Source organism: Callorhinchus milii, unplaced genomic scaffold (genome assembly GCF_018977255.1).
Source record: "Callorhinchus milii isolate IMCB2004 unplaced genomic scaffold, IMCB_Cmil_1.0 Scaffold8, whole genome shotgun sequence".
Classification (NCBI taxonomy): Eukaryota; Metazoa; Chordata; class Chondrichthyes; order Chimaeriformes; family Callorhinchidae; genus Callorhinchus; species Callorhinchus milii.
Window position 1 is genome coordinate 7,373,237 of NW_024704749.1, and position 10,665 is coordinate 7,383,901.

Sequence of the window (10,665 nt, forward strand, 5' to 3'; positions counted from 1 at the left end):
AGAAAATCCGGTAGAAATTATCACAGATATCTGACCCCCCCACAATTCCTCAACTGAAATCAATGCATCAACCACGTACTATATTTCTGTGGATATTTGTCAAGCATAAACCTGGCCAGTCTGATGAATTACAATGGATAGCAAACATCAAATAACATTTTAATGTTTATTGAGGAAAAAGCAGTGGGGATTGTACATGATTTGCACACAGTCAGTCTCTCTACACAAGGTCATTGAGGAAGATTAACCAGGTCTGTTACAAGTTTAGTTTATTTGAACCCACAACTGTTTCCAGATCAACATGTAACCTGATCCAAAGATCAAATTCTAATGAATTCTAGACTTCTGCACAAAACGGTTTCACGTTTTCTTTAAGAAATGTGTAAAAACTGTTAACCTAGTCTGACAGAATATTGTATTATATTGGGTTACTGAATGAAGAAAATAAAAAGCCTGTAAAACAGTGATTTACAGTCCAGCTTTTCCCTGGAGTGCTTGTATAATGTGATCTTTCTCGGCAGAAGTGTTCATGTGTTTATCAGGAATCGACTGTGAAAATAAGATATGGATCTAAAGGTCTTTAAAATGTCTCCTGACTTTGGAAGGGGGAGCAAAATAATGATCCCTGACCATTTACATTCATTTAAAGTTACTAAATATGTTCCATTGTTTATAGAAAAATATAGTATCTGCTATAAAAATGCCAGTTCTTTTTGCCGTTTACATGTAGTGTGCTTTCAATGCTATTACTGTAGAGATCCATTGTAGTTAGGCAATGTATTCCTGTAATTTCAGATCCTTTTAGTACATCTCTGCTGAACCGTATTGCTATGGGCAATTTAAACATCGAGAAGCATTTAAAAGTCTTGTCAAATGACAATCTTACACATTTTGTTTAAATAAACTAGTTTGCAGATTGCAGAACACACAAAAAAAAACTCTTTCGATGCCTCATACAAAGGGGAAGAAGAAATCATAAGGTAACTCGACATCGATGGTGGGGATGGCTTTGTATCCGGGTTCTGCAGGGGTAGAGAGATCTGTGAAACTTACCGAGGAGGAGATCGGCAGAGTCTGTGTCTCTCTCAGAGGCATCTGGAAATCAGAATTAAAATTGTGTGAAACAAGCATGGCGGGAGTGTGGAAATTGTTTAAGAATGTGCCCCCCTCACCCCAACGTTTCCCAGTTAATCCCACAGCCCTTCTTTGAATTGGCGGCTGCTTTTATTTTTGGAATGAATGTGGGCTCAGCAATGTGAGGCACTTCTGCAATGTGGAAGGTAAGACACAGGCCATGGGTAGAGTGAAGCTCCTTTACCTGTACTTGGTGCTAAGCGATCATTTGGTTGCATCTTTGGAGTGGGAAACTTTTTTCTATTCTTAATGTACATTTCACTCCAGTCACAGAACTGAGAACCACAAGTACCTTTTGAAGTCTGAAGCACAACTTCTTGGAAATTATTTTTTAAATAAATGACTTCCACAAGTGCCCGTGGCTTGTGGTGTGCAAGATTTCCTCACGTACCGCAATGCAGATTTCTTTGAACCGTTGTGTCACTGACTTGATTTTAGCCTGTGGGTTCACGAAGGATCCGTATTTTACCCATGTGACGTCCAGGTGTAAAGACTGAGGCAATCTACAGTCACAAGTCTGCAAGAAGGAAGTACTTTCAATCATTGGCTTAGTTAATCATTTGAACCCTGCAATTTTGTTTACCCCTTAACTTTTTCTTTCCCCCCAACCCACAAGAACTTAAAAAACCGGCCCCCAAACTAAATTCAGCAGTTTTCCAAACTTCTGCACGATTTCTAGTGAGGAGACGAGGCGGAATCTCGAGTCCCTTCAGTATTTGTAAAGATCATTACCTGTATTCTGGAGGTACTCTGTGCGATGGTCACCCAGTCCGCCTCGTCTTGTGCTTGGCTATTTCCGAAAGACGCTACAAGCTGAGGAGCAGGGTTGCCAACCAATACGTTTGTGATGATCTGTGACCACTGTTTGCATCCTGTGGCGTTGGTTAGTCTTTAGGCATAAATAAAAAAAACATTGGATCCTTGTTGTTATGTCCAGAAACTTCCTCCACACAAACAGAGATAGGCCTGGCCTCTCTCACAGGATATGCCCTTGAATCTCCCACTTGCTTTGGTTCCGCCTATGCTGGTGAGCAGGATGCTTTGTCATAGAAAAAAGTAACTACAGTACTTCTGCACCCCCTGGTGGACAGTGGCACATGGCTGAGGGTTAGTATGTGTTATGAAGAGAGGGAAGACCACAGTACCTCATCTCTGATCCCTTCGAATGAAAACCACTAATCTAAAACATGTGCTACTATAAGCAATATTCTTTATAAAATAACCCATTCTCAATTTGTTGCTCTTTCAAAGCTTGTAAAGCGCGCTGAAACAGCTGATTTTCTGGCACTACGTGTTAGTCTGTGCACAATTGGTGTTGCACTGAAGTGTGTAAACTTAGATTGACAACAGTGAAATGCTTTCTTCCCATACTTACCGTAATAAACAGCCCGACTGTACGTTGATTCCAAAGAGGACTGGTAGCCGCAGTCCCTCTCTCTGTAGGCAATCCTGGTTGAATGAACTCAGGACGGTGAGTTGTCCAAATCGATTGGTGCTCTGAATTATGCCAGGTGTGGAAAGGCCAGTTAAGGGGAAGTTTACTGATAGACAAGGGATAGGATTAGGGTTTTGCAAACAATGATACAGAATTCGCTATTAAAAACAGAAGTCGCTGGGAACACTCAGTCAGTTAGGGCAGCATTTATGGGGAGAGGAAAGTGAATTAATGTTTCAGGTCGATGACCTTTCGTTAGAACTCAATTTGCTTGTAGTTATCAATTGTGCTCATTTTGAAAGCTGCCAATGAATCAAATATTAGCTTTTTCTGGATCAGAATAATGCACAGGACTGAAAAAGACAGAGACACCTGCCTAAATTAAAACATTTAAAAATAAATACTGCCCAATCATACCTTTCAAATTACTTCTTCCCTAAATAGCTATGTAATTCTGTCTAGAATTTGCTGACACAGTCTGCAAAGATCAAGCTGATCTATGATGAGATGTTTTTCTATCGTGCATCGGTCACTAATAGAGCAACTTGCTATGAACAGAAAGTGGGCTGTGTTTTGAAAACCTGCAGCGTGTGAAGGATATGAGCCAGTTTGTCTGAATCCAGCCAACAGAGGGTGTCCGACAACATAGCCTGGGTTTCCACTCAGAGGAATTGCTGTTGTGTTTGTCTGGAAGTTAGAGGAACAAGAATGCACATTAGGAGATGAGGAGACGTGTACTGATGGATAACACAAGTCAAAATGCAAGTTATTTTACTCTGGCTTTTCATGATGGGATTCCCTGTGAACGCAGAACGAATGAGAAAAATTTGTTTTTGGCAATCAGCCGCGATATAGTAGTCTATTAAATGGTGGCCTCTTGTAAAACTTGGGTTTTTGTCGAAAGTAATGTTAAGTGGAAATGACGAAAGTTGAATATCGATTGATTTGTTGAAGGGAACAATACTGTATGGTGTGTGCTTGGTGTTTCGACAAGATGGAAACTGTGGAAAGCAAACTCTCCCATTAAAGGCCACACAAATTCAGCTTTTACCAGGGCACTTTATGTTGTGTTATTTTACACCAGCATTAAGCACAGGTTCACATATTACATTATTTCAACTGCACTTCAGCAAAACCAGAATTAAAATGTTTTTGCTAGCCTATGTGTGACCTGAAACATAACTGTTTATATCACATCCTACATTTTCTGCAAAGGGTTACAGTTTCTAAAACTGAAATCACTGTCTTGATTCCTTGTACTTAACCTTTCCCGCCTACCTGAATTCAAGTTACAGTAAATCTTGCATAAGTCTGATCGGTATAATTGCCTAAGTCGTACATCTGCCCCAAGTCCTGTTGAATTTCCTATTATTAATAACTCACATAACTCATAATTTGCATAAGTCACATTAAATCCCAACAATTTATATGAGGTTTATTGTATTAGTGTCTGCAGTTCAGATTGTTTCTTGTAAACATTTACATGACAAATAGGCATTCGCACAAGCGTTTAATTATTAACACCAATGAACCTGATGGCATAACAACAAGCAAGAGGAAAAATAAGGATTTTACATCTACCTGTGTAAACTTGATCTGAAAGCGCTGTTGTATTGGCAGCATTTTACTGCTGATTGCTCCAAGGGTGAAGGAACCAGAACCTGCTACAATCTTCCCCTTATCGTTATATACAAGTTCATAGTTTACCTGCAGGAAAGATAAGAGATTCTAAGATTACAGGAATCGTATATGCTTTCTACTATAAAATGTAGCTTTCATTGAGAATTCTGAATTTGTTACATGCCAAACAACTAACAAGATGGTCTCAATGGGCAATAGTCCATTAATAAGTGAAGTTTTAACATGTTTAATAGCAATTATTAATGAGCTGCTTACTCCGAGTATTACATTGTTGCAGACACCACTAGTGGCAATAAGAACTGGCTCCAGAATGCCAATGTCAGGGTTGTTTAAAAGTGTCTGTGTTCCTTCAAGAGATTGTAAGACAACAGAGGTTATGTTGAGCTGTATCTGGAAGAGAAATAAAATGAAGTCAGTAAAGGACATCTCTCCCTTTCTCTCCAGTAAGTCTATTTTCTCTTGTAACTTGAATGCTGAGTTTGACAGTACTGTATTGTTTAAAGGTCATCTGAACCTTTTTTCAAAAAAGGGTTTAAATAAAAATCATAATTCAAATAACTTTCAAAAAGGACTGAACTAGGTACTTAAAACAAAAAATTTGGAGGGCTATGGGGTAAGAGCGAGAGAGTGGGACCAGTTGGTAGCCCTTTCAACAAGCCAGCACAGGCACATTGGGCTGAATGGCCTTCTTCTGTCCTGTAAGACTCTATGAACTTTTATTAAAACAAAATCTCTTAATTTTCTCTTCTCCCCTGGTTCAATAGTCACTGGGGGCCAGCGAAACAGCTTGGATGAAGCCCACATGATCCTATTCTCCTCTCCGCCCTTTGAAACATCAAGCAGTTTCTTAAACAAACCCTAGTAACTATGGCACCAACCACCCTTTCTGGTTATCTGTTCCAGCTGTTTTGTCTCCATGTAAAGACATGCTTTATCTATTATAAACTGACTCCTTCACAACCCTGAACCCGTGCTCTTTTGTCCCACTGCCTTGGTAAACAAATTGTCCTTGGTTTATTCTCTATCACATGTATTACCTCCTGTACAAGGTCCTCTAAGATGTCTGTTCATGATTGTCACACTTTGTGAATGGTTTTAAGTGGTTAAGGACCCTTTAAAATAATATGAATAAGAACATAACTAGGTCCCCAAAAGAAAAAGTTTTTTTTCTTTGCATTTTTTATATACATTAAGAGGCTTCAAACTATACTAAGTAGATCTAAATAAATACTTGGAGCCACTTTAAACACAAGATATAATTTTAAAAAATACTTACCCCACTATTTTGATTGGGAATCTGAAAAATAAAATGTCATATTTCAATTATTAATATTTTAAAAATGGGTTAATGAAGTTTGGATACAATTTCTTGATGAAAAGATTTAATATAATAATTATCAACCACTACCCATCTAAGAGTACATTTCCACTGGTTGGTAAATGTGTTGGCTTTATAATGGATAAAGTTAGTGACTTCACTAACCTATGGTGTTTCACTTCTTCACATTAAAATTGATGTAAAACTATCAAAAAATAATTACAGTCCACCATGTAACCCTATGTCAGGGTGACCCTGTATTTTGGAACTCTTAAAATTGTACCAACTTCCGACCTGCGTTATAAATCGACTTGTATTCTAACAAGGTGCGTTATAATGGGGTCGTTCTGTACTAGTAGTCAAACACATTCCGGTCAGGAGTGATGGCATAGCTTCATGGGGAGAATAAAAATCTGCAGCAAACGTACAGAGAAGATGATAAAGTCGAGGTAGTTCGTCACATTCAGTGCTGCGAGCCCCACGCAGTCCTTTGTGATGTCTATCTTCCTTGTACACTGTGACACCTGATCTACCAAAAACCCTGCAACGTGGAGAAAGCAGAATCAATGATGCATGTCACAGATGTTCAGCGCTCCTGAAGGCTATATTACAGGATTGTCATTAATTTATAGCAAGGCAGCCTACAGACCAGGAAAAAACAGCAATCATTCTCTCTCCCCTCCCAACCTGCAAACTCAATGACATTAACCCAGGGGGCAATTAGCCTAACTGAGGCATCCCTGCTGCTGAGATCAGCCAAAGTGGACCTGATACACAGACACTTCTAACCTATATTGCAATTCAATTGTGCTCTACAACATAAATTACACATGCAGTACCTTGGAGTGGTGGGTTACAGCTTTGTTCAAGCAAGGTGTAACAGGCCATATTTCTTACCTGCTGGGTTGTCGTCAACACACTCGGATGTGACCAGTGGGACAGGGATCCTCAGGAAACCATTATTAGTTTGAATAGGAACTCCATACTGGATGGAAAAAAAATGGTGAATCCTTCGGTATTCAACATATTTCCAATTTAAGAAAATATGCAATTTCCAAGTTTTGTTTCCCCATCACTACCTGATAGCAACATCCTGTTGATTTGTCTCTGGTTGGATCAGGGGTCTCTGTGTTTGTTCCAAAAAAGAAGCCGCCAAAACGATTCACCAAACTTTCAAAATTATGAGGAGTTGGCATCTCTGGGGTTAAAAAGGATGATCCCATCTTGTCTGAAGATCAAATGGTAAACTTGTGAGAAAGAAGGGGTTTACTGGTTTAAAATAAACTGCTGTGTCTGAATTAAAAGTTCATCGAAAGCTGTTGTAATGAAATGCTGGGAAATGTATGATTTTCACAACATTAGTGTATAAAAAAATACATACACAAGAATAATTTTAGACACAGAAATTAGTTATCACAGAAATATTTGCAAATGGCTCAGAAATGCAATGTAAATACATTGTCACAAGCAGAATTCACATATTGGTATTATTTTAATCCTTGCATTTGATACTAAAATCTTCTGTTAATTGCAGAGTGTTTACTTTGATGCAAGAAATGGGAATCTAACTCAAAATGCTGATTTTCAATATATTGTGTTAAACATTGAATATTTCCTTTAAAATTTACTGCAGAAATGTTCAAGATCTGAAACCATTTATAAATAAAAATCTGAATTTAATTTTGTTTCCACACTCCATAAGCCTAATAATAATAATCCCTCAAGAAAAAAAGCAATAATAAATTGGTCACTTCACTCCACGACTGTTTGTGGGACAATGCTGTGTGCAATTTGGTTGCCGCATTTTGCCCACAAATATACAGTTAATTCACTTTATAGTATATCCTGTAAAGCGCTTTGAGACGTCTAGAAGACGTGAAAAGCGCTATAACAAATGCAAGGATTATTATTATTATTGTACAAAAATTAATACTGTTTGCTGATGGATCATGTGTTGCCCCGTGATGCACTTACAGTTCTTTCTCGCAATGCAAAAGATGCTGGGGTTGATCAGTTTTACAGTGGTTTCAATTAAGATGTTGGTGGTGTATTTCACTGCCTCTTGATAACAAAGTTCGCTGTCATCCCTGCACAAAAATCAAGGGATTTTCATCCATCAAAACAGATTGTAGTTAAGAGGGAACAAATAAGAGAACAAAAGCACTGATATTTTATTCATGCAGTTTGAAAACAAAAATAACAAAACGGTGACACAAAGTTTAAACCATAAAGGTAGAGAGCAGAACAGCTCCCAAAAGAGGGTCAAATAAAGCCAATAGCATTCTATTTTATATCTTTTGCCCACAAAATACACAGTCAATCCACTTTACAATATATTCTGTGAAGTGCTTTGAGATGTCTCAATGACAAGATAAGGTGCAATATCAAATGCAAGGATTATTATTAATAAAGTGGTTGAAAACTCAATTCAGATTCTTCATCGATAGATAAATTAAAGCACGTTTTACTTTGGCTTACCTGACTATCTCGACTATGCAATTTGTAAAGGTAGTGAAATTAAATACTTTGCAGTATGGGTCACAGCAGCAATTTGGATCACACTGATCCACCAGTAAGTCACAGGTACACAGATTCTGGACTGAAAGAGGAATAAGGTGTAGACGTTAGTTGTTTTTAAAAAAAGGGTACCTCTAGACATTTCTATTGTACTTAAATGGAAAGTTATGTCAACATGCAGTTGTAGGAAGCAGGTTATTTCCCCCACAGTGGATTCTTAGAAGAGGCCAGACAATCAGGGTGAAAAGGAAGTCACTCTAGTCTTGATTGTCTGGAACCAAATTGTCAGTTGAAAGTACAGTACTTGTTCATGCTGTGGAGCGTTGCAAGATTCCCTCCAAATTGCTAGAACTACTGACCGTTAACAGATTGCATGTTGAGATATGCCCCAACTTTTTTTTTTTTTTTAATCGATTCTGTATGAACTAACCACATATGGTGCAGGAACAGGAGGAGCGTATCTATAGCACAAAAGTACACCATTCAACCGACCGTGCCAGTGCTGACCCTCAGAATCTCCCTTCGTTTAGCCCCTTTTCCGATTACCCTTTTTACATTTCTCCCTTTCCAACTATTTGTCAAATTACCTTTTAAAATGTGAAATTAAAAGGTGGATGTTAAAGATCCCCCTGGCGCTGTTCAAAAAGAGGAAGGGAGTATACTCTTGCCTGGTGTCCTGGCTAACAATCTCCCGTAATAAAACGCAAAATACTGCAGACGCTGGAAAATCTGAACCAAAAACAGAAGTCACTGGGAACACTCAACAGGTCAGGCAACAGGGTCGTGGACCTGAAACACTGACTCACTTTCCTCTCTCCATAGATGCTGCCTGACCTGCTGAGTGTTCCCAGCAATTACCCAAATCAAATTGGTCGCTCACTGCACGACTGCATGCGGGACGCCGCTGCGCGCAACTCGCCGCGCTGCGCTTCGCCCGGAAAACGCGGTCCTCGCGCTCTGCGGTATCCTCCTGTGGAGCGCTTTGAGACGTCGCGCCGACGTGATAAGGCGCTGTATCGCATTGCAAAGGTTATCAGTGAAAGCAATGAGTAAAAGCAACTCAAGTTTGGGTGAGGGGGGGGGGGGGGCATGTCTCTTTCTGAGCGTGCGGGGGGGGGGGAGACTTTTGCGCTTGAAAATAATTTAACAAACCCCTTGCAGTCCACGCCGCCGAGACGCCTCAAAGCGCTTCGACGGGATATACTGTCAAGTGGAACTGACTCGGGTGTAGTGCTCTTGCGGTGGGGAAAGCTTGAGCGGCCAAGCAAAGGGATCGCTAAGCAATCGTGGAAGACGCTGTAATAAATGTATTTTATTTAAATGGTGGGGGGGGGGGCGGGGAGGGAGGGGGAGGTTTTGAGGTAAATGATCACTAACGTACCATTTACTTCGAGAGGTGGCAATGCACCCGACAGAGGCAAAGGCACGGGTTCGAGGCCACTGGCGTCCGTGAAATTAACGGTCTCCTCCGTGGCGCCGGTCAGGCCGTCCGAGGTGGCGGCCCGGAGCGTGGTCGAGGCCTGCTCCGTGGTCAGGTTCCCGGCGTCTGCCGTCACGTTGGGCGGCCCCGGAGTCGTCGTCGGCGGCGGCGAGGACGACGGCGGCGGTGTGACAAGAGCTTCACCGGGACCGGTCTGGCCCACCGCGAACTCGACCCCGACCCCCACCACCACCCACAGCAGCAGATAAGCGGGTGAACCCATCATCGCTCGGGGCAACCGTCAACGCGCCGCCATTTGCCGACCGACCGAACTGTCCCAGGAGGGGGGCATGCTGGGAAATGGAGTTCGCCGGCGGATTTTCCCCGCCTCCTTAAACGGTCGCGGCTCGAGCTCGCCCGCCAGCCTCCCGCGCGCAGGCGCACTCGCAGGCAGGCACGCGCGCTTGCATGACCACGTGATCCACCCGCCCCCGCCCGCGCGCGCGCGCGCACACACACCCACACACACACCCTCCCTCCCTTCGCCTCTCCTCGCTCGCCCCGCCCCCTCCCCTCCCCCCTGAGGGTGAAGGGGCGATTATGACGTAGGAGAGGTGGCGGTACCGTTGTCAAGGAGTCACGAGACTGGGAAAGGCGGGTGAGGACCGGGAGAGAGAGAGAGAGTGCAGCGGATCTGTGCGCGCGCGTGTGTGTTCGTCCGTCCGTTGCTTGGCTTCTCCTTCGACGTCGTCGTCGTCGTCATCCTCCTCCTCGTCCTAATAGTAGTAGTAGTAGTCAACCGTAACGTGCGCAACAAGGTGTTGTTGCCCGAAAAAAAAAGAGCGAAGAAGATGGCGTTTGCCAATACGAGAGCCGGGCCGGGCGGCGGCGGCGGCCCGCGAGTCAGACTGTGAGGGGGGGGGTGGGAGAGAGAGAGAAATCGTCGGGTCGCCCTGAGGAGGAGGAGGAGAAGAAGAAGAAAAGGAGGAGGAAAGAAAGAAAGAAAGAGGAGGAGGGAGCGAGGCGCGAGTTGGAGGGGGGGAAAAAAAAGAGCCAGGACGGAGGGGGGGGCGGCGGCGGCGACAACAACAACAACAACAACATCGGCGGCGGTTGAGTGAGTGTGAGTGAGTGAGTGTGTGTGCGTTGTGAGCGGTTGGGAGTTGACGGAGAGCGAGTTCGAGAGGCCTCGGGCGACCC

General features: G+C 42.5%; 1 protein-coding gene across 1 annotated transcript; it reads right to left on the minus strand.

Annotated features, from left to right (window-relative positions):
- Window positions 1-147: 147 nt before the first annotated feature.
- On the minus strand, window positions 148-9,798 carry tctn1 (tectonic family member 1). The gene is made up of 14 exons (XM_007902258.2): window positions 9,427-9,798; window positions 8,007-8,127; window positions 7,503-7,615; window positions 6,608-6,756; window positions 6,426-6,513; window positions 5,957-6,069; window positions 5,487-5,507; window positions 4,466-4,600; window positions 4,151-4,276; window positions 3,171-3,256; window positions 2,510-2,647; window positions 1,867-2,023; window positions 1,526-1,651; window positions 148-1,095 (listed from the first exon to the last, which is right to left on the minus strand). The coding sequence occupies exons 1-14, from the start codon at window positions 9,749-9,751 to the stop codon at window positions 952-954; spliced, it is 1,842 nt and encodes a 613-aa protein (XP_007900449.2). The 5' UTR covers window positions 9,752-9,798; the 3' UTR covers window positions 148-951.
- Window positions 9,799-10,665: the final 867 nt, after the last annotated feature.